The 27,797-nt window shown below is 41.1% G+C and overlaps 1 protein-coding gene across 1 annotated transcript in view; it reads left to right on the top strand.

The window, feature by feature from the left end:
• LOC115437529 (ras GTPase-activating protein nGAP-like) overlaps nucleotides 1-27,797 on the top strand; it is a 74,556-nt gene that overhangs the window by 33,444 nt on the left and 13,315 nt on the right. Inside the window, 6 exon segments of the mRNA XM_030160757.1 lie at nucleotides 4,997-5,103; nucleotides 10,726-10,842; nucleotides 22,483-22,638; nucleotides 23,390-23,488; nucleotides 25,019-25,573; nucleotides 27,085-27,229. Coding sequence (XP_030016617.1) covers nucleotides 4,997-5,103; nucleotides 10,726-10,842; nucleotides 22,483-22,638; nucleotides 23,390-23,488; nucleotides 25,019-25,573; nucleotides 27,085-27,229 — 1,179 coding nt within the window.

Raw genomic sequence — 27,797 nt, 5'->3', positions numbered from 1 at the left:
TGGGCTGAATATAGCCCCTGAACCAAAATGAGTTTGACAGACCTGGCCTAGAACATCTCAAAACTAACTGTCCAACAAAACTCAATGAAATTATAACTATTGTCAAAAATATTACATTAAATAAAATGTTATTTTACATGTCACTTTATATTAGTTACTTTGATCAATTGTACAAACATTTGTTTTTCTGTAGCTTAACTTTTATTAACGTCTCTAGTACATGTTCATTTATATCAGCTGAATTTGATGAATACTATTGTTGTATAATCTAAATTTGTACAGTTTATGAATTACTTTTTTTTTTTTTTTAACTTTTATGTCATTAAAACCCATGGAGTCGGATCAGTGGCACTGGGTTTCTATTCAGTTAATGACAGATTAGATTGAAAAAGTCACTTTTTCTTCAGTTTTCTCTGTTTCTGAAATGTGTTAAAGATGAAGCCTTTTTGGAAAATATCAATCAATGTGAGGGATTCATTAAATATATGACTAATACAAAAGGAAATGGACACAAACAAATCCTAACATACTGTAACATAAGTGACAGTATCATCAGCGTGAAAGGGTCCTCTTTTTTTTTTTTTTTTTAACTTAACATATTTTCCAGGAAAAGTCACTTTTTCTTCAGTTTTCTCTGTTTTGATTTAAAAAAAAAAAAAAACCCTTTGAATTGACTCTGAGTTTAATAAACATCTACATCAGGGGTGTCAAACTCATTTTAGTTCAGGGGTCACACACAGTCTAATATGATTTAAAGTGGGCCGGACCAGTAAAATAATATAAATAATAGGATAAGAACTGATAAATAATGTCAACTCTAAAGTTTTCTCTGTTTTTGAGTGAAAAAAGTCAAATTTCATTATGAAAATGTGTACATCTACAAACCGTAACATGAACAAATATGAACAACCTGAAAGTGATTTTTTTTTTTTTTTTTAAATATGTGCAATTTTAACAATGTTGCACCTAGTTTGTCATTTATACATCACAACTTACAGATCACAGTGGATCTACAAATACACAAAACATTTAATAACAGGCAGAATACTGGTAAAATTAGACATACTACTCTTAAGACATTTCAGTTTGTTCATATTTGTTCAGGTTATTCAGATTTTTTCTAAAAGGCTCTTCTGTAAATGTAAACATTTTGTGTAATTTTACTTTTTTAAAACTAAAACAAAGACAAAAATTTGCACATTTTGATCATGTATAGGTTATGATAGTATTTTACTGGTCTGACACACTTCAGATTGAATTGACCTAAAATGATTTTAACATCCTTGATTGTTAATATCTTCAGTGTAATTTTTGCATTTCACAAATTCATCCACGGGCCAGATTGGACCCTTTGGTGGTCTGGTTTTGGCCCCCGGGCCGCATGTTTGACACCTGTGATCTGCATGATCAGTGAATTAAATATAAGAAAATACAGGATTTACACAGAAAAGTGTAAAAAAACCAACCAAACAAACAAAAAACAGGATGATATTAGAATAAATGCAGATAAATGACTTAATAAAGGTTAAATAGAGAAAAAAAAATCATTTGGGAACTGACACTAAAGTATCTCTGGGTCTTTAAGGTTCAATGTGTGTCTCTGTGATGCACACTTTAGTATTTATTTATTTATTTATTGACTTATTGATTTATCCTGAGTGATGGGACATACCATGATGAACCCAGTATCCGATGGGACGTTTAGCACAGGTGTTCAGTTATCGGACGTGTTGTTCTGACAGTCGGGAGTTAACGGCGGAATCCTCCAGAGCACCGTCCCACATCAGTCCGAGGACCAACTTCCTCAGTAATGATCCTCCCAGTGCAGCGTTTACAGCGTCCTGCAGCTACACCGACAAAAGAAGAAGAGGAGAGAGAGAGAGAGGGAGGCTGCACTGGAGCTGCTGCAGAGAGAGAGGAGGAGGAGGAGGAGGACGAAGCCGAGCCCAGCGGCGCAGTCGAAGACACTGATTGGATAAATGCAGTCATCCTTCAGAGCGGTGGCGGCGAGGGTGAGCCGGGGTTAGAATTACTGCTGACGGAGGATGCAGCTGTGACCAGAGGAGGAGGCGCCGCTTCATGGGACCGACACGGACCCACACAGCTTATGCCCATTGGCTGACAGGTGGCGTCCGACCGGGCCAATCACGGCCACGTCCTCATGATGGGGAACAGCTGCGATAGAGGTACGCTCCATCATGGCCAGGTCATATGACCGCCCTGCCACTGCTGCATGTCGGATAACTTTGACAGGGAGGCGACAGAGGTTCGGCCGCTGCCTGGCTGTGCCTCTGTCACTCCTCCCCCGTTGCCGGCGACTCAGCCAATCGGATTGTCCATTTCAAACACACGGCACATGAAGTTTACGTCCTGCAGCTGCAACTTGATCCAGCACTTTATGAAGATGAGAAGCGCTGAGTGCTGCATGCTGCGTTCACCGTCTCTGCTGCGTTCACTGTCTCACATATGTCTCCGCTGCGTTCACTGTCTCTGCTGCATTCACTGTCTTACATCTGTCTCCGCTGCGTTCACTGTCTATGCTGCGTTCACTGTCTCTGCTGTATTCACTGTCTTACATCTGTCTTCGCTGTGTTCACTGTCTCCGCTGCGTTCGCTATCTTACATCTGTCTCTGCTGCATTCACTGTCTCTGCTGCGTTTACTGTCTCTGCTGTGTTTGCTGTCTCCGCTGCGTTCACTGTCTCTGCTGCGTTCACTGTCTTACATCTGTCTCCGCTGTGTTCACTGTCTCTGCTACGTTCACTGCCTCACATCTGTCTCTGCTGCGTTCACTGTCTCCGCTGCATTCGCTGTCTCACATCTGTGTCTGCTGCATTTATTGTCTCTGCTGCGTTCACTGTCTCCACTGCGTTCACTGTCTCTGCTGCGTTCACTGTCTCCACTGCGTTCACTGTCTCTGCTGTGTTCACTGTCTTACATCTGTCTCCGCTGCGTTCACTGTCTCTGCTGCGTTCACTGTCTTACACCTGTCTCTGCTGCATTCACTGTTTCTGCTGCATTCACTGTCTCACATCTGTCTCCGCTGCATTCACTGTCTCTGCTGCGTTCACTGTCTTACATCTGTCTCTGCTGCGTTCAGTGTCTCCGCTGTGTTCACTGTTTCTATTGTGTTCACTGTCTCTGCTGCGTTCACTGTCTCTGCTGCGTTCACTGTCTCTGCTGCGTTCACTGTCTCTGCTGCGTTCACTGTCTTCGCTGCGTTCACTGTCTTCGCTGCGTTCACTGTCTCCGCTGCGTTCACTGTCTCACATGTGTCTCCGCTGCGTTCACTGTCTCCGCTGCGTTCACTGTCGCACATCTGTCTCTGCTGCGTTCACTGTCTGTGCTGCGTTCACTGTCTGTGCTGCGTTCACTGCCTCACATCTGTCTCCACTGCGTTTACTGTCTCCGCTGCATTCACTGTCTTACATCTGTCTCTGCTGCATTCACTGTCTCCGCTGTGTTCATTGTCTGTGTTGCGTTCACTGTCTATGCTGCGTTCACTGTCAGTGTCGCCCTGTTGCATAAAGTCAGTCTAACAAAGCCACACTGCCGCAGAGCATCATGAGATAGATGCACCGGAGTATTTCTGAAGTATCTTTGATGGTTCATAACATTCACATCCAATGCTTCGGACAAACATGTCATGGTGATAATCACTGATATCAGCTGATATCATTAATAAATCCCAGATCAGTGTGAGTTTTAGTAGAAGTTCTGATTTTCGTGGGTGACATTAATGAACCTTCTGAGGTGCAGATCATTGTGTTGGAGGTTTAACACCGTGTTCTGTCAGCATTTGGACCAACTGTACAGAACCGTCAAATGTCAGCAGAGGACACTGATGCCAACAGTGGAACCATTTTGGCCCGTTTGGGTCCACGGGCTGTATGTTTGAGCCCCCTTCTCTGAAACATCTGTGGAAATCAGAGTGGGTGCAGATCACAGACGTACAAAAGCAACCTGTTCAACAAACTCTGCAGGTGGAAAGGCACACGTTAGTTAGCCTAGTAGCATTCATGCTAACACGCTGACCACTCCCACCAGGACGTGAACATTTGGACAGACCCGCTATTTAATGAGCTGAAGATCAAATGAAACCAGTGGGACATGTTTACTAAGATCAAGGCTCTCAAACTCATTTTCTTTCAGGTTCCACATTCAGCCCAATTTGATCTCCAGTGGGCCAGACCAGTAAAATAATAACAGAATAACCTATAAATAATGACAACTGCAAATTTTTGTCTGTGTTTTAGTGCAAAAAAAACCCATTAAATTATGAAAATACTTAATTTTAAAACTATCCAAACAAAAAAAAGTGAATAACCTGGAAACACTGAAATTGAAATTAAAAAACTTAAGAAAATTTAGTGCAATTTTAACAATATTATGTTTCAACTTATCATTTAGGGTTAACATTAGCAGAAGGGTTAATGTTAGCAGAAGGGCTAACGTTAGCAGAAGGGTTAACGTTAGCAGAAGGGCTAACGCTAGCAGAAGGGCAACATTAGCAGAGAAATTGATGCTCATGGGTCAGAGACACTGTCCCAGAGGAGAGGTTCAGGACACTGTCCCGGAGGACGGCTTTAGACTATTTTCCCTTCTCAGTAATGTGCAGCTGTTCTTCGGTGCTGGTTCTGTGTAAAGGTGCTATATAAATAGTTATTATTATTATTATTATTATTATTACTACTATTATTATTTTCTGTTCCCAAAGCATCTGAACCTGTTGCATGTGTTTGTGTCAAACACTGGAGTGTTCTGTCGTTGAACTGTACTGAACCCGTGAACAACTACACACTGGTCAGTCTGACGATGGAGCTGCTCTTTGCTCATGGGCACTGGAGCAGCATTTTGTCTCAGATGGGATCTGAACTGAAAGATGTTCAGACCCACCCACCTCCACATGTTTGTCCATGTCCTCCGTCCATGTCCTCTGTCCATGTCCGAGCTGATGCTGATTGGCTGTAACTGTCCGTCTCCTTCTGTCCTATCAGAGGTGTCTTCAGAGCGGTCTCCGAGGAGGAGGAGTATTTCTGGTCTGGGTTCAGAGAAGACCATCAACCCTGTGGACAACCCAAACTCATCACCCTTCAAAGTCCCGGTGAGTAGAAACTGAAATCTCCCAGCGTACCTGAACATGTCCCCTGAGTCCTAGTTCTGTTCATCAGGACTCATTCAGATCTGTCATGTGTCCCATTGGTGTGGACGTCTGAGCCTCGTCCACCGTCACATTTAAGTAATGAGTGGAGATGTAAAAATGTGAACATTTCATATCACGGTTATTGTGACCAAAGTTATCACGGTTATCATTATTATTATCACTGTATTGTTGAAATGTGCTCAAAATGTTCAAAAAATACTAATACACGCTGAAATAACCTCCTGAGGCCCAGGAAATGTCAGCAAAGTACCAGCTTTTTTGTTCTTTTTTATTAAATAAGTATGTATATTGGGAACATCATGAGGCAACAGTTTTTTCAGATGCAGTTTTTAAATTTTTTATGGAATGTCCTTTGTGGTGGACAGTTTTCTTTTTTTTTTTTTTTGTATAAACTTGTGAAATTCTTGTCCACCAATGTGGACAGAAAACACATAGCTTGGTCTGAGGAGGATAATTAAACCAGGTTTATTTAGAAAAAAAAAAAAATGAATAAAATAACAAGCACAATGTCCTTTCTGTTGCAGAAATGTTTAAATATGAACATGTAAAGATGACCCCTTATGGACAGAAGAGGGAACTGCACTTTGTGTAAATTGTAGATAAAAAACAAGAATCCTGTAATTTCCATTCAGCGCTCCAGACTAGAGCTGCAACCAATTCATTGACACAAAGTGATCCAAAATATCATTCAACCACAATTCTCCTGAATCAAAGTTTTGTTTCCTTTATTTCTCTGCTGTTAAACATTGGCTCCACTGTTGTATTTCACACGAACTTATTGTGACACACAAAGAAGCTTTAATTCAGGAAAACTGTAATAGAATATCTCCCTTCAATCAATTTGAGTCAATTAATCGAATCAGGAATTTTTGCATTGGCTTCAAGCAGCTAATCGATTAATCGGTTGCAGCTTTACTCCAGACTAGATGTAGTCTGATCTAGTCTCAGTGTCTATACTTTTACCCTTGAATGGGCTTCAGTCATTACCGTGGTGCTGTAAATGCTCCTGATGCTCCAAACATGATTCTGAACACATGATGTGATTATTGTCGGTGCTGCTGCTCTTTGATTCTTTCTCCTATTTGAGCGGTGGCTGCTCTATTTTCGTCTGACAGATGAGACTTGTCTGAGGTTCAGAAGTGGAACAGCAGGACGTTTAGTTCAGTCACGTCTTCGCTTTGTTTTTTGTATTGGGATGTGATCAGCATGTGGTGGTCGGACCCAAACAAAACCTTCCCTAAAGTCAGAGTTGTGGCTGATCCCAGGTCAGATGGACTATTTTTAGTCTGGACTCTCAGTTGATACAGACAGAGAGCATGCTGGGAGCACCGTCCAAACATCCCATAATGAGGATCAATCTGTGTAATCGGTCATTAGGTCTGAATGAAGCAGCACATCTGAAGACGCTCCGGAGCCGTTTCCTCCCATGAGCCTTCACTTCGATACCAGCCAATGAGTGAGGAGGGTGATGCGTTTGAGGTTATTAATATCTCAGGAAATGAGGCCGCTCCCTTCCCTCTGCTCGCCGTCGCTCTTTTATTTCCACTCAACAACAGCCACTTTGATCAGATCGGTATCAGCTGCCTCTAGAACCGGTCCTCGGCCCAAAGCCCGGGACTGTTCCCGCTGTTTGGTAGAAGAACTGTCACCATTGCAACAGGTGTATTTAACCGTTAACTGGATTGGTACGGGTGCTTGAAATCCTTGAAAATGCTTGAATGTGTTTTCAAGGTCTGAAAAGTGCTTGAATTTCAGTTTAACTGCTTGAAAGTGCTTTTAATTATAAATAATGTAGGACTGTGACAATATACCAATACGGCGAACTATTGCGATATTTAATATTATTGTGGATTACACTGGTCAACAGAGATTTTGCTACTGGGGTGAAAACATGTGTTATAGGCTATATCATGTCCACTGAGTTCTAATCTGAAGTCGAAATTTTGCCAGCACATCAGGATTTCTTGTTATAGATAGGCTTTATTTTTAATGAATAACCGCATAATAATGATGGCCGTGTAAATGCAAGAGAATAAAAGTATTTTGGCTCAACAAGCTCTTGAAAGTTAAGGTGTCTTTCATGCATAGAATAGCTCTTCATTTTACAACATATAGTTTTACAATCACATAATCTTTTTCACTAATAAGAGCAAAATGGAGAGGCGTCGCTGTGTAAATCACCCTGATAACTTTTGCTATATTTGTGGCAAATACACTCCACGTGGCCAGCGTAAAAACCTTGCTGACAGAGTGAAAACTGCCTACAAGTATTACTTTGGATGTAAAGTTGGAGACCAAGATAAAGGCTGGGCACCCCATATTTGTTGTACTGTGTGTAATTCAGGCCTTACACAGTGGTTAAATGGCAAAAGGAAAGGTATGCCATTTGCTGTGCCAATGGTATGGCGAGAGCCAACAAGCCATGCTTCTGACTGCTACTTCTGTATGACAAATATTGCTGGATTCTCTAAAAAAAACAAGTCAAGCATTGTGTATCCAGATTGTATGTCTGCTCTTAAGCCAGTTCCTCATGACTTAGAGAATCCTGTGCCAGTACCTCCAGCAGCTGCTGCAATTGAGAGTAACACTGATGATGAAGAGAGCAATGGAACTGATGCTGATGAAATGAATGAACCTGAATTTCAGGAAAAGAAGCCTCACTTGCTCAGTCAAGAAGAGCTCAATGACATAGTGAGAGACCTGGCACTATCCAAAGAAAAGTCTGAAATTTTGGGATCTCGACTACAACAGTGGAACCTCCTGCAGACGGGCACCAAAATTTCCCACTTCAGGGATCGCCATACAAGCTTAGCTGTGTTCTATAACACAGAAAATAATGTGTGCTTCTGCCTGGATGTCAATGGTCTTATGCATGAGCTAGGATATGAACATGTGGCCGATGAGTGGAGACTCTTCATTGACTCCAGCAAAGTAAGCCTCAAAGCTGTACTGCTCCACAATGGTAATATTAAACCATCCGTTCCTTTAGCCCATGCTGTAGGAATGAAAGAAACATACGAGTCAATGGAAATTCTGCTGAAACTGATTAATTACTCGGTTCACAAGTGGAATATCTGTGGTGATCTCAAAGTGGTTTCCCTTCTCACAGGTCTGCAGTTAGGCTACACGAAACATATGTGCTTCTTGTGTCTTTGGGACAGTCGTGATGACAGAAATCATTACTCTGTGAAAGACTGGCCAGTAAGACTAGAACACACTATTGGTAGGTACAATGTCCAGCATAAGCCATTGGTAGATCCACAGAAAATCTTCCTGCCACCACTTCATATTAAATTAGGTCTTATGAAAAATTTTGTATAAGCAATGGATCATAATGGTGAAGGTTTTCAGTGTCTCAAAAGGAAGTTTGGCAAGGAGAAATCTGATGCTAAGCTGAAGGCAGGCATATTCATTGGGCCCCAAATACGTGAAATGGTGAAAGACAATGAGTTTAAAACTAGGCTCAGTCCTTTGGAACTTGCAGCATGGGAAGCATTTGTGCTGGTTGTGCAGAACTTTCTTGGGAACCAAAGAAGTGAACAGTATGCTGAAATAGCTGACAACATGCTTCAAGCCTATCAGCAAATGGGTTGTAGAATGTCACTTAAAATGCACTTCTTGCATTCTCATCTTGATTTTTTTCCACCCAATATGGGTGATGTAAGTGATGAGCATGGAGAACGGTTTCACCAAGATATTTCAGTTATGGAAAACAGGTATCAAGGACAGTTCAACTCAAATATGATGGGGGATTATTGCTGGTTTCTTCAGCGAGAAACCCACACCTCCCACAAGCGTAAGAGTAAATGCATCAAACACTTTTAAAAACAACTGACATTGGCCATAATTAAGATATTGAGTGTTTAAGTTCTATTTTATAATAAGATTTTTCTAGTTTGCATTGCATGTTCTGATACACGTTCTTGATTTACTCAATATTGCACATGTTCAATCAATCATTGTTAGCCAAATAAGATGCAAATAAATAGTCATGAAGCATTCAAGTCTGTTTTATAGCGTAACAATAAATCGTCAAATACCGCATATGGGCTACTTTATAAAAATGCATATAACTTAAAAACCTGACGTGATGGCCAGATTCTGATTGCAGTTTCGTTTTTAGTGACCAAAAATCAGTTAAGAAGACATCATATTCCTTGAGTAGCAGACGACAAGTTACTTTTTGTTGCACAGTGTTATCGATGCACTCTCGATTAGTGATGTCCCGATCTGGATTTTTTTTTGCTGCTGATCCGATTTTTTTGGGGATTAGTTTTGCCGATACCGATCTGGTATCGATCCAATTCAGACTTTTTACAATAAAATTTTGATTTAAATTTGGAGTCATTATCTACAGCAGGGCTCTTAAACTCATGTTCTTTCAGGTTCCACATTCAGCCTGATCTGATCTCCACTGGGTCGGACCAGTAAAATAACAGAATAACCTATAAATAATGACAACTACAAATTTTTGTCTGTGTTTTAGTGCAAAAAAACCCCATTAAATTATGAAATACTTACTTATAAACTATCCAAACAAAAAAGATTTGAATAACCTGAAAAAACTGAAATTTCTCAAGAAAAATCAGTGCAATTGTAACAATATTCTGCCTCAGCTTACCATTTCTACATGTGTATTATGGATCAGATCTACAAAGACACTAAACACTGAGGAACAGGAAGAAAATAGTTCAAATTGTGTTGAATTTTCTTTAGACATTTCAGGTTGTTCACATGCACTAAAACAAAGACAAAAATGTGAAGTTGTCATTATTTATAGACATAATGTAATATTATTTTTTTCATATCAAACCCAGAAGAAAATCTGGAGTCATTCTTTTTTGTCGGTTATTCTGCTGTTATTATTTGACTGTAGATCATATTGGTCTGTATGTGGAACCTGAACTAAAATGAGTTCCACAGCCTTGACTGGAATTTTTACACTTTGCAAATTCATCCCAGGGGCCAGATTGGAACCTTTGGGGGGACGCATTTGGCCCCCTTGACGCATGTTTGACACCCCTGCTTTAAACCCTGACGTGTCAGGGCTGATACACCCTGCACATCTTCAGTTTGGATGGATGGAACTGTCACGTTTGTGCAAGTGGAAAAAATTCCAACAGTTTCTGAAACCTGAGATGTTGCACTTTATTGTCTTTATTGGGTCGTTACAGTAATTTCACTCATACCTGTAGTAGAAGGTGAAGCAGAAGCTGTTTTAGCTGAATTACAACATGCAGTAAAATGTTAATGATCGCTAGATTTTGAAAGATCTGGGGAAAAAAAGTCTTCTGGAAAAACGGACAAACGGACTCACAACATATTTTCTAATCTTTTGGTCAAAATAATAAAAAAGTCCAAGCAGACCATTTTAGGTTTAGGGTTTAAAGGGTTCTGACCCTGAAAGTCAGAGCTCAGACATAATATAGAAACAGAAGTGGAACTGCGCCACCATCATGCCAAACATGAACAGTAAGAGCAGACAGAAACATGTCCAATAGAAACAGAAGATCTGAACTGAACCATGAAACCACAGTCCATGTGTGTGTGTTTGTGTTCCAGGGGTTCTTCAGTAAACGCCTCAAAGGGTCCATCAAGAGAACCAAGAGTCAGACCAAACTGGACCGGAACACCAGCTTCAGACTGCCTTCACTGAGACCTGCAGATCCAGACAGGTATGTTCAGAACTGGGTCAGGCTGGTCTGCTTCGAACCGGGTCGGGCCAGTCTGTGTTTACCCGGGTCGGGCCGGTCTGCGATTGCCCGGGTTGGGCCGGTCTGCGTTTACCTGGGTTGGGCTGGTCTGCGATTACCCGGGCCGGTCTGTGATTACCCGGGTCGGGCCGGTCTGCGATTACCCGGGTCAGGCCGGTCTGCGTTTACCCGGGTTGGGTTGGTCTGTGTTGAACCGGGTTGGGCCGGTCTGCATTTACCGGGGTCGGGATGGTCTGCGTTGAACCGGGTCAGACTGGTCTGCGTTTACCCAGGTCGGGCAGGTCTGCATTTACCTGGGTCAGGCCGGTTTGCATTTACCCGGGTTGGGCTGGTCTGCGTTACCCGGGTCGGGCCGGTCTGCTTTGAACCGGGTTGGGCTGGTCTGCATTTACCCGGGTCAGGCTGGTCTGTGACAGTAGAGTCTCCTCTGCGTGGATGGTCGGGTTCTTGTGCAGGTCTTGAAAGTCTTTAAAAGTCTGGAATTTTCCAACACTGTTTTCCAGACCTTGAAAAGTCTTACAGACAGTTTGTGTCAGAGTTGAGTTTTAGAGTTTGTTCAAAGACCCATGATCAGAAAAACATGAGGAAACATATCAAAGCTGGTCTGACTTCACTAATGGAATTAATCCAGTCCAACTGGTTTGTGTGATTTCCTGCGCTTTTAGGATTTTCATGGGTTTGAAAATGTTTGTCAGTGAAACAGAATTTACTGTGAATTATTCATTCATTCATTACCTCCGCCAGGAGGTATTGTGATCACTTGTCTTGTGTGTTTGTTTGTTAGCAACTTTATGGGAAAACTATTCCAACCATCTTTACCAAATTGTATCCACAGTTAGGCCTAGGCCCTGGGACCAACCCATTAAATTTTGGGCTAAGTAGGTCAAAATTCAAGGTCACAGTAAGGTCACAAAGTCTCATATTTTCCTATCTCTCATCATTGAGCAATTTTCGAAAGTTCATCAAAAATTCAGAATGACTTCGATTAGCCTCCAGTTTGATCCACCCGTAGCTTATAACAATATCTTGTATCTGGCACAAAATTGTCCACATCCACTGTGGAATGTGGACTCTGTGGACATTTCAATTTAACATTGAAAATCCCATTTACCACACATTTTTCATTGTAACTCAACAAATATTGATTGGAATTTAATATAATTTGACATACACATGACTGGGACCAAGCTTCAGCTTTTTCTACTGTATGGGACAACCTTGAAACTTAAATTTAAAAAGAAACAGTCGATCTACACATGCACACCGTTCGGGGTGCTTAGCGAAGGTTTGCATTCTCTGAACATTTGTTCATTCATTAAAATGAACTTTTGTACTACACTCAACAGGTACGATCTGAACCAAAACAGTAGGAACACAAGAAAAGCACTCGGAGAGCGCAGACCTCTGCCAAGACAGATCTGCCTCCACCGATCACCACCAAAATCAATCATTTCTTCCTTGTGCCAGTATAAACATTTCCTGAAAATTTCCTGAAAGTCCATCCATAACTTTTTGAGTTATCTTGCTAACAAACAACATGCACGCAAACACACAAAGCAAAGTGATCACAATACCTCCTGGCGGAGGTAACAAGAATAAAAAAAGAACATGAAGTTTAAAAGTTCAGAAGGTGGAGGTCTGGGGAAAACAGCAGTTTGGAAAAAGTCTTGTATTTGGATAAAGAGCAAATGCTCTGATTGGTTTGGATCCATACCTGGACCAGGAGCTGGAGCCAGGCTGATGCTGTGATGGATTTCCTTCTCTGGTTCTGGTTCTGGTCTAGGTGTCCTCTGTCACTGGTCCAGTTCTTTTCTTTTTCCTGTGTTTGTCTGTGGTTCTGGTTCTTCATCTGTCGGCTTCAGGACCCACTAGAACAGACAGGTCAATCCGTTCTCTTAAAGGTTCTTTTAGAACTTTATTATTTTCATCTAAAATGTGGAGCCATCTGTACACGTCAGTTCATTATAAATCCAACATAAATTAGTTCTTTTGTCATTTAGATCAGAACGTCATTTCTAAATCAGTCCATTTCCTCTCGTGTTCTCAGTGTTTTGAGCTGTTGAACAAAATCATTTTTCCTTTTAGTTTTATTTATTTAGGAAAAGGAGGAACAATGCATATTAATTAACATGTAAAAACAAATGTAAAAATGTCAGATTATATCCTAAGGCTTATTTCCACCTGTAGACCTCCAGTTACACAAAACCACACAAAATACACACAAATACTCACAGGGACAAATACAGATACCATCAAATGCAACACGGACAATGTTAGTACACTAAAAAAAATGACTCATGGGGTTAGTAAATTGAGCTTAAAATCAAGAGCTTTCTCTGCTTAAAAAATTAAGTTTGTTACATGTACACATTTAAATCAGTTAAGTTATTTTATTAAGTTGGTCTAAATGAAAAACACGGAAACAGATCTTAACTTAATAACATATTGATTTTGAACAGACATTTCTGGCTTAAACATGTTAGTATATTAGTTAGTACAGCTTAAAAATCTTGTAAACTTCCTTTAAAAAGCTGAGTACAAGTCTGATTTAATAAAAAAAAAAAAAAAAAAAATATCAGTCTTTTTATTCATAGTGGGGCAGCTTAACCAAAATATCCATAACAATTGTGCATTTTGTGATAAAAGCATGAAATTTGGCACACACGTAGACATTAATATTCTGAAGAGATCTGGATACTGAGCCATCTCAGCCGCAAGTGACCCCTGTGACCCTAGTGAGGATAAAGCGGGTTCAGAAAATGAATGAATGTCCTGTTGCAATACTTGTAGCTCCATGACAATGGGTTGTAATGTAGTGTTAGTGATGGTGCAGTGGATAGACCTCGTGCCTCACAGACAGAAGGTCCTGGGTTCGATTCCAACACCAGTCCATGGGGGTGGGACCTTTCTGTGTGGAGTTTACATGTTCTCCCCGTGTCTGTGTGGGTTCTCTCTGGTACTCTGGCTCCTCCCACCATCCAAACACATGCACTGATAGGTTAATGGGTTCATCTGAATCCCCCAGGTGTGAATGTGACAGTGATTGTCTCTATATGTTCAGTCTGTGATGAACTGGTCACATGTCCAGGGTGAACCCCGCCTTCACCCATAAGTAGCTGGGATAGGCTCCAAGTGACCCCTGTGACCCTAGTGAGGATAAAGGGGGTTCAGAAAATGAATGAATGAATGAAGTGTTAGTGATTCCCGCCAAAATGTGTGCTAGTGTTTCCTCTACACTAATGGCGGCAAATTCAAATGGAATGTCCATGTTTTAATATTTAGTCCGTAATGTGTCTGTAAAGGGCCAAAGGCCTTGGGGGATCCCACCAGGAAACCAGAGGGAACAGAACTGAGGACAGATTTGATAAATGTCGGAATGGTATGAATTTTTGAAAAAACAAGGCATTTTGGTGACCTTAACCCCCAACATGAACTTGACAATTAGACTGTTCATAGTACGAAGTACTCTTACAATACAATATGGTACTGACAAGATCATTAAATGTCCCATCATGAACAGATTTACACACTGCACTGGACAAAAGAGTGGAGAATCTGTGGAAAGTTGCGATTTTCAGAGTTAAAAAAGTATTTTCGGGGGGTGTTTGGACAAAAAAATTTTCAACAAAATTACACAGGAGTGCTTAGATATCTTGTAGCACCCAGAAAATCAGGGCTAATGTGGTATTTGATATTAAGCCCCCCACCTACTGTAAATGGTCAGGAAAGACCAGGGAAGAACCAGTACTTGAAATTGTGCAAGACATAATATTCTAATTAGACTAATTAGCATAATTAGTCTAACCTGACCTTAAATGCACACGTCTGTGTGTGTGTGAGGGGAGACTGCTCACAGGAAGGGACTTCTGATCACTGGAAAGAACCATGAGCCGGTGACAATATCTTGATCATAAACTGTCAGAGAACAGTTACTGCTGCCATGTGGAAAACAACTGCATGTAAAATTTGGTAGTGGCCAAAAGTTTTCAATAAATTCATAAATGCAACAGTAAGAATGCTAATGTTGATATCTTGTTCCACAGTCTGAACAGAAAAGTATTACATTATTGCAAAATGTCAATTTTAAGCAGATTTTGAGCGCTACCTTGAATCAAATCAAAATTTTGACCTCTGAGCAGACTGGAACCACAAAAAATGACTTCAGCACATCCCAAACTATAGAAATAGACACCAAGAACATGAATATTTATCAACTGTGTCTAATTCTATGCTTAAATCAATTTTCACACAACGCGATTGGCGGCCATCTTGAAAAATGGCCGTTCAAGACAAAATTTGAGGTGGCTCAATATCTATATCTGCTCACTATCTATCAGTCTACATCTGTGCTGATTTTGGTGCTTTTATCAACAAATGCACAATAGGTTAGCTATGCTGCCCCACTATCAAGAGTTAATCACACAAACATCCATTATTACAATTTGTCCACATTTTTTTTTATTAGTGATAGTTAACAAGACATTGAGGACAGAAAAACAACAACAAGAAAAGCACTCGGAGACCGCAGACCTACGCCAAGGCAGATCTGCGCCCCCCCCATCACCTCCAAAATTGAATCATTTCTTCCTTGTGCCAGTATCAACATTTCCTGAAATTTCATGAAAATCTGTCCCTAACTTTTTCAGTTATCTTGCTAACAAACAAACAAACAAACAAACATGCACGCACACAAAGCAAAGTGATCACAATACCTCCGGGCGAGGTAATGACAGAGTAATGACAAACAACAACAACTTCATATTACAATGAAACAAGTGTTCAGAGAACGCCAACCTCTGCCAAGCACCCTGAACGGTGTGCATGTGTAGGATCAACTATTTCTTTTAAATTTAACAGTTTCCAGGTTGTTCCATACAGCAGAAAAAGCTGAAGCTTGGTCCCTAGTCATGTGTATGTCAAATTATATTAAATTCCAATCAATATTTGTTGAGTTACAATGAAAAATGTGTGGTAAATGGGATTTTCAATGTTAAATTAAAACGTCCACAGAGTCCACATTCCACAGTGGATGTGGACAATTTTGTGCCAGATACAAGATATTGTTCTAAGCTACGGGTGGATCAAGTTGGAGGCTAATCGGAGTTGTTTTAAATTTTTGATGAATTTTCGAAAATTGCTCAATGATGAGAGAGAGGAAAATGTGAGATTTTGTGACCTTACTGTGACCTTGAACCTTTGGCCTATTTGGCCCAAAATTTAATGGGTTGGTCCCAGGGCCTAGGCCTATCTGTGGGGACAATTTGGTAAGATGGTTGGAATAGTTTTCCCATAAAGTTGCTAACAAACAAACCAACACATAAACAAACACACAAAGCAAAGTGATCACAATACCTCCTGGCGGATGTAATGAACATAAATGTAAGTAAGTAAATTTTACTGTGAGATCCACTGTTCTGTGTCCTGTCTGGAGCTGAGCTAGGCTAGGCTAGTTTAGCAGTGTGCCCCTGTGTGCAGGGTTTGTGCTAAGCTAAGCCAAGCTAACATGTCCTGGGCTGATCCTGAGGGGATTTGTGCTGTTTTCTGTTTCCTGTCATGAGGCTTTGCTGGGCAGCTGTTGGACTCAGAGTGTGTTTGATGCAGAGTGAGTGCAGCTTTACATCAGCTGACAGGAGGATCATACACACACACACACACACACACACACACACACACACACACACACACACAACACACCACACCATCCTGTCTCAGATCACAGTCCTGATGCAAGCCCTCATCATCATCGTCTCTGCTCCGAAGAGCTCGTAAAGCTCCGCTATCCACAACCTGAGGTTCAGGTAGGTTTTCTGTGCACATGCACCGACGGGCATTTGGGTCGCATGTGGTCGGGTGTGGGTCCGTGGTTCGGGTCGGGCCAAGAGCCCATACTGATGTGAGCTTCAGATATCTGAGGATGAGACATACCGCAGCTCATTCAGGTTGAATGTATTCGACTCTCTGACGGTCGTAACCAGTCGTAGAGAATCCATCCATGTCACGGCAAACATCAGAATACGCTGTGTCACCATGGAAACAGAGTTCAGCTAACCTCGTGACTTCTGGCGTTGTCCCCATCATGGTCTTAGAATCAGACTCTTCCAACTTTTACTGCGGTCTCACCTTAAATCCGTTTGTCAAAGTACAACCTCTGGAATGGGCAAAGTTGCATTTTCATCAGTACAGGTGTGACGTCCTGTTGGGGTCAGGGGTCATGAGTCAGGGTTTGGTAGGCCAGGACCAGATACAGGTTTAGACCACATTCGGTACAACCACCCTAAAGCTCATGCTAGAGCCAGAGTTTTCGCACTGTTAAAAGCGGCGATATTAAGCCAGTTCTGCTTAATATTGACCTTCGCACCGTCGTCATGGTAACACCCTTCAATGAAAAGCCGCCGTTTTGGTAGTGTATGTTTTTTGAGAGACAGGTCGGTTTGATGTTTGCTCAGGTGTATTTTTTTAAAAACTGAACTGAAAGTGAATTTTCAGTCTGAAACGGTGAACTTCCTGTGGGGTCGTCGTGAAATTAATGTTCAGTTTCTGTTTGAAACTGGGTCAAAAACACCCCACATGAAGCCCCGCCCACAGCCTCGTCCATGTGTAATACCACTGACGGCCACTAGGTGCTGGCCTCTGCAGACTTTATGGTTCACAGGTTCCACTAACGAACTTTCAAAGGACTTTGTTATTCAGTGTTTGATCAATTTAACTGTTTTTGAGGCTATCAATTAGCATTAGCTTACCTCAGGATTGTGTAGCTCCACCTCTTTTGTCCAAAGATGAGCACTTCTGTCTCTGTGGTGACAAGCAGACTCCTTCCATCTTCATGTCAGATAAGAAACTGACAGGTGACATCATGATGATACGTTTATATCCAGTGTGTGTTTGTCCTAAAGGTTTTAATAGTCGACGTGAACAGAATGAATCAGTTCTATGACAAACTGACGCTAATGTGGTTTAATGTCACAGATTCAGCTGCAGAACACAGTGGACTGAACACCTGGCCCACGTCTGGGTTCAGGCACTGCTGACTCCTCTTCCTCCTCCTCTTCTTCTTCCTCCTCTTCTACCTCCTTCTCCTCTTCCTCTTCGTCCTCTTTCTCCTCCTCCTCTTCTTTCTCCTCCTCTTCCTCCTCTTCTACCTCCTTCTCTTCTTCCTCCTCCTCCTCTCCATCCTTTCTCCTCCTCCTCTCCATCCTTTCTCCTCCTCCTCTTCCTCCTCCTCTTCTTCCTCTTCCCCCTCTTCCTCCCCCTCTTCTTCCTCCTCTTCTTCCTCTTTCTCCTAATCCTCTTCCTCCTCTTCTACCTCCTTTTCTTCCTCCTCTTTCTCCTCCTCTTCCTCCTCCTTTTCTACCTCCTTCTCCTCTTCCTCTTCTTCCTCCTCTTCCTCCTCCTCCTCCTTCTTCCTCCTTCTCCTTCTCCTCTTCCTCCTCCTTTTCCTTCTCCTCCTCTTCTTCCTACTCTGGGGGGCTGTGTTTGTCCTGGGGCACAGTATTAATACATGCATTTACGTCCACCTTCACCCACTGTAACATATAAAATAGGACCATATTTGAACCCATTTATCGGATTAACATAGACATTTTATTGTGTTCTGACTAGGGATGTAAACAATTAATTGACTAACGATTAATTGTTGATAAGAATTTGCTCGATTAAATTATTAATTGTTGGTTAATTGCCCTTGTCCGCCTGTCCACACGTGTCTGAAGGCTGCAGGTTTGTCCGCGCTGCGACGCCACAGCTGGGATAGCCGGTCATCGAACCGAATCATGGCGTTGATGAGTTAGAATGTCTTTATGGACATGGTGGAGCCAAACACAGACCGGCTCATCTGTTTGTGGGAGCGGTGCACCCCTGAATAAATACACACACAAATGCAGGGTCAGTATCGGATCGTTTTCCCTAGAGGTTGGTGTAGTCCACGGTCAGTGAGACAGAAGTTGAAAACATCCTCGAGGCTCCTGATCCAGGACACAGGTTTGTAATGCATTTGCGAAGCTTCAGGAGGAAAAGATAAATGAGCGAAAAGTTTCACTTTCACTCATGCGGGGGCACGGAATGCACCGCCCCATACCCCTATAGTACTATAAGTAGGATGGAAAGTGACACACGTAAGCACGAGGTTACCAACCATCCCGCACACATCCTCCAGTGCGGTGGAGTAACACCCCCCGATGAAACGCATGTGCGTGCACCCCCTCATTACAGACTGCCACACCAACAGATGAATTCCACAGGAAACACTGACTGTATCCAATGGTTCAATAAATCAATCATTAAGGAATATGACATGGATTTATCATGAAGTATAAAAATAATTTTAGCTTTTTCCTATAGACCGTATTGAAAAAGAAATTCAGGTTCTCAGGAAAATCACCGCTTATCAATTAATCGTTAATCGATCAATGAGGTCAACCAACTAATGATTAATGAATTAATCGATAATTTGAATCCCTAGTTCTGACTCTAGAGCTGAAGCCATTTGTTAAAACTGCACATGATGATGTTGAGTTAGTGGGTTTGAGGAACTCAAGTTTCATTAACAACAAACAGGAAGTCAGGAAGTACAAACAAATCATACAGATTATGGAGAATTAAGCCTCTGGTGTCCAGGTGAGCATATTATACACATTTTACACTTCCTGTTTTTAAAGGTCAGATTATTTTACAGTTTGTTTTAGGTCAGAATTCAACAGTATTCATTTGTGTCTGATTGTTTAAATTCTGGAAAAACTAAATCCATCCCATAATAAACAGTGTTCAATTCCTACACTAACACCCTTCTACCAAGTGTGTACAAAATACACACTGACACATTTAACGTTTAACATTTGACCTAGAACCAAAAATAATAATGGATATGAACCAATGTTACTGTTCCAATTTTTATGTAGTATGTAGTTTTCATAAAAAATATGGTTTGTTTCCATTACAAACCTGTCATTTTAAGGGTTAAAATGTGACCGTTATTGAGTATTTTGCATTTTGTTTATGGCTCAAGTTGATGAAATACAAAAAAAAAAAAAAAAAAGCTTAAAAAAAAAAGGTCAAAACCAACTGTATAAAACCATCCTGACATTATTATGACTGTGCAGATTATGCGCTGTAGGTGGTTAAAGGCCGTCTGTGATACCGGAGGGTTAATGATGTCATCTGTGTGTTTCCATGACGACTGTGTGAGTCCTGTTATTTCTACTAATGGGACACTAGCATGACCCAGGTCTGTTCAGCGGAACACAAACTCCACCTGAGTCTGTTCTGAACCAGAGGACCAGGATCCGGTCCATCTGATCTGGATCAGCTCCTCCTCTGAGTCCAGTTGAACATTTAATCTGATGATGTCACAGCGTCAGTGTTGAGATGAAAACGCTAATCCAGGTTTATGTAACTGGTGCGTCCGAAGGAGGATTAATGCAGAGTGAATTAAAGCCAGAGTTGATCAAGTGATCGTGGAAACCTCCTTTCATCTAAACTCATGTTGTCATTCACCTCCTCCATATTCAGCCACGCTGGCCTCAATCAGAACCAGAACCAGAATATTGTTATAATTATTAAGCCCAGGGGGACATTATTGGGTGGTACAGTCGCTCCAAGGGTTGTAAGAAAATATCAGTTCTGCAATATATCATATTTCATTTCACAATACTGTATCAATATTAAAAGTACTGTATCGATATTTTTAGGTATTTATTCAGATTTGTGGAGGTTCAGTTTGTTTTCTTTTTAGCTTACCGCCAACAGGCTGTAACCTACTGTTGTCCATGCGGCGTTCGGTGGCATCTATTGTTGTCGTCTGTCGTCGTCGTCTGTCGTCCGTTAGAAAAATTTCAATTGTCTTCTCCGAAACTACAATTCCGATTGACTTCAAACTTGGTATACAGCTTCTTTATGATCATGTCAACAAAAGTTAGTGAAATTATTTGGATCCGGATCTGATTCTGGATTTGGTGCCACTTTGAAAAATTTCCCCATTATAAGAGATAGGAAGTGGATCGATGCAATAACTCAGTAAATATAAATTATATCACGTTGAAATTTCTACAGTCCAGCCCTGATGGGGAGATGACCAAAACATAATGTCCACATGCTGATCAGGATCTTCTTCTGGATCCGGGAACTTACAGAAAATTTAACATGGGCTCTTATGGTGAAAAAATTTCAATCGTCTTTTTCTCCGAAACTATTTTTCCGATTGACTTCAAACTTGGTATACAGCTTCTTTATGATGTTGTCAACAAAAGTTAGTGAAATTATTTCCATCCGGATCTGATTCTGGATTTGGTGTGACTTTTGAAAAATGTTCCCATTATAACAGATAGGAAGTGGATTGATACAATAAATCAGTAAGTATCAATGATATCAAGTAGGAATTTGAATTTTTTTACAGATCAGATTGGAATATGACCAAAACATGGGCTATTTCTGTAATAGAATAAATACCATAACTGGGTGATGATAAATGGCATCTGGATACATTTCCCCAAAGCTTTGAATTTGGCTGGTAAGCTACAGGGCCATTGGTCCTATTTTTTGTTTTTCTTTTATTATTTAACACTGTTTTATTAAATAATGTTAGTTCCTTTGTTGGATTGAACTAAAAATAATGTTCTAATGTTAGTTCTGAACTAATCCAATATGAACATTGAACAGGATCTTAAACTGTAATGTCTGTAAAACAGAATTTCAGTTTGAACACAGGACATTTGGTGATATAGCATTAGATCCTGTTGGGATCAAATAAAAATGTGTTTAGTATTTGTGCATATTTCTGGTGTAATTCAATTCTTCAAGGAAATTATCATTTAAAAAAAAAGAAACAAACAAAATGCCTTTTTAACAGTGTTATGATATATTGTGATATCATATTTGTACCGTATCGCCAGATTCTGGCCGATACAACGCTCCATTCAAGTAGAATAAAAAGTAGCAGGAAAGAAATTATCAATACAAAAAAAATCATATTTATTTATGTTTATTTATATGTGTATATGTGTGTGTGTATAAATATTAAAACACCAAATTAGAACAGCAATTTGTGCAATATGTCCTAGACAAATATGATCAAAATGATGATTAAATAAATATATGTAAGTGTGTACTTATAATGATGATGTTTTAAGGTGACTGCACTAGTTCTTCGTTCTGATGAACCTGTGCGTCCCCCCTGAGGTGGTCTGTAGTTAAACACCTGCCTTGCTCCTCGCTGCGTCATGTGCCGTGCTGCCTAGCGCCCGCCGTCCCTGCTGACGTCCGTTTCTGTGGAAACACTCCCTGAGGCCTGATGCGCCTGTGTCCCAGGAGATTGTTTACCTGTCGAGCAGAGAGCTTCATAAAGGCGACGCTCTGCTTGGACACGTTTGAGGAGGACCGAGCTGGCCGCCGCCTGTCGGAGTGTGGGGGCTGGAAGGTCGCCGCGGGGGGTTGGGGTGGGGGCAGGGGCAGGGGAGGGGGATGCTGTGGTGTGGCTCCTCTGTCTTGGCTCTGTTCTTGTTTTTCGTAGGTATTTCTGCTGCTGCTCCTCTGCTTCTGAGCCTCTGGAGCTTCTGGTCAACCCAAATCAACCCTTTGACCTGCTTGTGGTTCTCCTTCTCCCTGCATCTTTCAGATCTCCGGCCCCCTTCCCAAGCTGAAGGAGTCGAGCTCCCATGAGTCTTTGCTGAGCCCCGGCAGCGCGGTGGAGGCTCTGGACCTGAGCATGGAGGAGGACGTGTTCGTCAAACCTCTGCACAGCAGCATCCTGGGACAGGAGTTCTGCTTCGAGGTGACCGCAGACATTCAGCACCACTGTAACAGCCATGTTCAGGAGGTCAGAGGTCATGTGACACTGTCTGTAGGTCAGAGGTCATGCGACACTGTCTGTAGGTCAGAGGTCATGTGACGTGGTGTCTATAGGTCAGAGGTCATGTAGCACTGTCTGTAGGTTGACACTGTCTGTAGGTCAGAGGTCATGTGATGTGGTGTCTGTAGGTCAGAAGTCATGAGACGCAGTATCTGGAGGTCAGAGGTCATGTGACATACTGCCTGTAGGTCAGAGGTTATGTGACACAGTGTCTGTAGGTCGGAGGTCATGTGATGTGGTGTCTGTAGGTCAGAGGTCATGTGACATACTGTCTGTAGGTCAGAGGTCATGTGACGTACTGTCTGTAGGTCAGAGGTCATGTGACGTACTGTCTGTAGGTCGGAGGTCATGTGACACAGTGTCTGTAGGTCGGAGGTCATGTGTCACAGTGTCTGTAGGTCAGAGGCCATGTGACGTACTGTCTGTAGGTCAGAGGTCATGTGACGTACTGTCTGTAGGTCAGAGGTCATGTGACGTACTGTCTGTAGGTCGGAGGTCATGTGACACAGTGTCTGTAGGTCGGAGGTCATGTGTCACAGTGTCTGTAGGTCAGAGGCCATGTGACGTACTGTCTGTAGGTCAGAGGTCATGTGACGTACTGTCTGTAGGTCAGAGGTCATGTGACGTACTGTCTGTAGGTCAGAGGTCATGTGATGTGTTGTCTGTGTCTCAGGTGACGTACTCAGGTGGAAGTAAGTGTTTCAGCTGCACATCGGCGTCGGAGAGAGACAAATGGATGGAGAACCTGAGGAGGACCATTCAGCCCAACAAGGTGAGTGAACCTACAGCCCGTGGGCTAAAAGTGTCTGCCAAAGGCTCCAGTCTGGGCCACAGGACAAATGTGTGAAAGGCAAAAATTATACTGAAGAGATGAACAACCGTTTAGTTCAGGTTCCACATTCAGATCAGTATGATCAAAAGTGGAGCAGAACCAGTCAAATAACAACACAATCACCTATAAATGGTGACAAATACAGAATTTTGTCTCCGATTTAGTGTGAAAAGTAAAATTTCATGAAAATATTTCCATTTATAAACTGTCCTTTCACAAAACAATCTGACCAACCTGAATTGTCTTCATATAATCAGTGTAATTGTTCCAATATTCAGTCTGTTCTTAAATGTTGTGTTTGTTTGTAGATCCACTGTATCTGTACAATAGAATAAACATGTTTTAATGATAAACTGAACCTGAATATTGGTCCAGTTACACTAATTTTAATAATGAAATTCTAGGTTGTTCATGTTATTTTCATCTGTTTCAGGATAGTTTATAAATGTAAGCATTTTCCTGTTCATGTGACTGTTCGTCTTTCGCTGCTCTGACCACTTATAGATCCTATTTGTCTGAATCAAGATTATCATTAACGAATACTAACGAAATGATGAAAACTAGAATTGGAAAAAACATTTTAATTAACTGAAATAAAAACTATAATTAAAAGAAAAAAGCAATAACTAACTGAAACTGTATTGTATGTTTACAAAACTAACTAAAACAGATAAAAAATTATGGATAAAATTCCCTTTGTTTTCGTCTTTGTCTACGTCGGATTAATATGAAAGCAACTTATTTCGCTCTAGCAATTTTAGCTAGCAGCACCATATGATATTTATCGGTCCGTCACTTGTGATCACTTGTGGTTTCCAGTCATCTTCTGGTCCCCACTCTACCTGGAAACATGGAGACTAAAGCTGGGAGAAAGCAGCAGAGTCCTGTCTGGGATTTATTTGAATACGACAGAGAAGAAGAGAAAAGATATTTTAAAAAAAACAACCTAAAACTAAGCATTTAGAAAAAAATGAAAACTAATAAAAACTAGCAAACCTGCTCTAAAAACTAATTAAAACTAACTGAATTAGAGAAAAAAAGTCAAAACTAAATAAAACTAAACTAGAGTGAAAAATCCAAAACTATTAGAACCTTGGTGTTTAGTCCTGAGGTCCACTGCTGTTGGTTCCAAATCCAACATGTTGGGAAAGTTGGGAGAAAGCAGCAGAGTCCTGTCTGGGATTTATTTGAATACGAGGACAGAGAAGAAGAGAAAAGAGACGACTAAACTAAAACTAAACTGAAACTAAGCATTTAGAAAAAAAATTAGAACTAATAAAAACTATCAAACCTGCTCTAAAAACAATTAAACTAACTGAATTAGAGAAAAAAAAAATCAAAACTAAATAAAACTAAACTAGAATGAAAAATCCAAAACTATTAGAACCTTGGTCTGATTGTGGAATCGGAACCAGCCTGAGTTTGACGTCTGTATTTTGGAGGCAGAGTTTTGACGTGTATTTGTTGTAGGATAACTGCCGGCGTGCGGAGAACCTGTTGCGACTGTGGATCATCGAAGCCAAAGATCTACCGCCGAAGAAGAAGTACTTCTGCGAGCTGTGTCTGGATGACGTCCTCTACGCCCGGACCACCAGTAAAACCCGCCACGACAGCCTGTTCTGGGGCGAGTACTTCGACTTCTGCAGCCTCCCGGCCGTGCGCAGCGTCACCGTGCACATCTACCGTGACATGGACAAGAAGAAGAAGAAGGACAAGAACAACTACGTGGGGCTGGTCAACATCCCGGTGGCGGGCGTGACAGGTCGACAGTTCGTGGAGAAGTGGTACCCGGTCAGCACGCCCACCACCAGCAAGACCAAAGGGGGCGGTCCGTCGATCCGCATCAAGTCCCGCTTCCAGACAATCTCCATCCTGCCCATGGAGCAGTACAAGGAGTTCGCAGAGTTCATCACCAACAACTACACCATGTTGTGTTCGGTGTTGGAGCCCGTCATCAGCGTCCGCAACAAGGAGGAGATGGCCTGTGCACTGGTGCACATCCTGCAGAGCACCGGGAGGGCAAAGGTCAGGGTCAGCAGCCAATCAGAAACACAGCAACCAATCAGAGCATAGCAACCACCAGATAGAGCCAATGGGATGCAGTTGAATAAAATAGTACAGAGGGCAAAGGTCAGGGTCAGCAGCCAATCAGAACACAGCAACCACCTGACAGAGCCAATGAGGACGCAGCAGAATAAAATAATACAGAGGGCAAAGGTCAGGTTCCTTTACAGACTGAGTTGCTCTGATGTGTTGAAGTATGAATTTACCCATTCTCTAATAATATTCACATTTTGTGGAATTTATGCTTTTTAGTTTTTTCACTTGAATCGTATTAACCCTCTGGTGTCCAGGTGAGTGTATTAAACACACTGTAACCCTCTGGTGTCCAGGTGAACATATTAAACACACTTTAACCCTCTGGTGTCCAGGTGAGTGTATTAAACACACTTTCCACTTCCTGTTATTAAAGGTCATTATTTGTAATGTAATTATTGTACACAATTTGTTTTAGGTCTGAATTCAACAGTTGTTCATTTGTGTCTGATTTCTAAAATTCTGATCCATCCACGAAATCCATCCCATAATAAACACTGTTAAATTCCTACACTAACGCCCTTCTACCAAGTGAGTACAAAATACACACTGACACAATTAACATTTGACCTAGAACTAAAAATAATAATAACATGAACCAGTGTTTGTGTGAATCACTGACAGATGACAGGAGGAAAAAAAAAACAACTAATCTAGTATTTATGTGGAATATTGGGAAAAAAAACAACTAATCTAGTATTTATGTAGAATATTGGAAAAAAAAACAAGTAATCTAGTATTTATGTAGAATATTGGGAAAAAAACATGTAATCTAGTATTTATGTAGAATATTGGGAAAAAAACAAGTAATCTAGTATTTATGTAGAATACTTGGAAAAAACAACTAATCTAGTATTTATGTAGAATATTGGGAAAAAACAACTAATCTAGTATTTATGTAGAATATTGGGGAAAAAACAATCTAGTATTTATGTGGAATATTGGGGAAAAAAACAATCTAGTATTTATGTGGAATATTGGGAAAAAAACAACTAATCTAGTATTTATGTGAATTATAGGGGGAAAAAAACAACTCTTGTGTATTTTTCATAAAAAAGTATATTTTTTTAATGTTACAAACCTGTCGTTTAAAGGGTTAAAAATATGGCAGTTATTGAGTATATTGTGTTTTTGTTTGTGGCTCAAGTTGATGAAATGGAAAGAAAAAAGTACAGAAGTTGAAAACGTGAAAACCATTCTGACGTTATTAGATCATGCGCTGTAGGTGATTGACGGACTTGTATGGGTGGGACACCAGAAGGTTTAATGTATGTGTCGTCCAATCAGGTGACAGATACAGCCGGTGGTCTGCGCAGAGGATTTAGTGACAAGAGCTGAAGTTCAGAACTTCTCCACACTCGTCCTTAAACTTTAACCATCCTTATGTCCCTTAATCTGCTCCGTCCTCTCTGACTCCGCCTCTTCCTGTCCCCGTGCAGGACTTCCTGACGGACCTGGTCATGTCGGAGGTGGACCGCTGTGCAGACCACGACGTCCTGATCTTCAGGGAGAACACGCTGGCCACCAAAGCCATAGAGGAGTATCTGAAGCTGGTGGGACAGAAGTACCTGCATGATGCCCTGGGTGAGTCCTGCACACGCACGCACACCTGAACACAATCTGACTGAGCATCAGAAGATCAGCTACAGCTGCAGCCGTCCGTCACTCTTACAACCATTAACCCATCCATTACCGTCTGTGATTCCATTAAACCATTACTGGAATAAATGGGAAAAAAAAAAGTAAAAATGTGAAACAGACATATGAAAAAGACAAACTGAAAGAACAACCACAAAAGTATCAAAGTAAAAGTATATATATATATATATATATATATATATATATATATATATATATATATATATATACACACACACACACACAGTGGGACAAAAAAGTATTTAGTCAGCCCCTGATTTTGCAAGTTCTCCTACTTAGAAAGATGACAGAGGTCTGTAATTTTCATCAGAGGTACACTTCAACTATGAGAGACAAAATGAGAAAAAAAATCCAGGAAATCATATTGTAGGATTTTTAAAGAATTTATTTGTAAATTATGGTGGAAAATAAGTATTTGGTCAATAACAAAAGTTCATCTCAGTACTTTGTAACATAATCTTTGTTGCCAATGACAGAGGTCAAAGGTTTGCAC

The sequence above is a fragment of the Sphaeramia orbicularis genome, chromosome 17 (genome assembly GCF_902148855.1).
Source record: "Sphaeramia orbicularis chromosome 17, fSphaOr1.1, whole genome shotgun sequence".
Taxonomy (NCBI): domain Eukaryota; kingdom Metazoa; phylum Chordata; class Actinopteri; order Kurtiformes; family Apogonidae; genus Sphaeramia; species Sphaeramia orbicularis.
The sequence above is the reverse complement of the archived record's forward strand: the minus strand, read 5'-3'. Positions and strand labels throughout refer to the sequence as shown.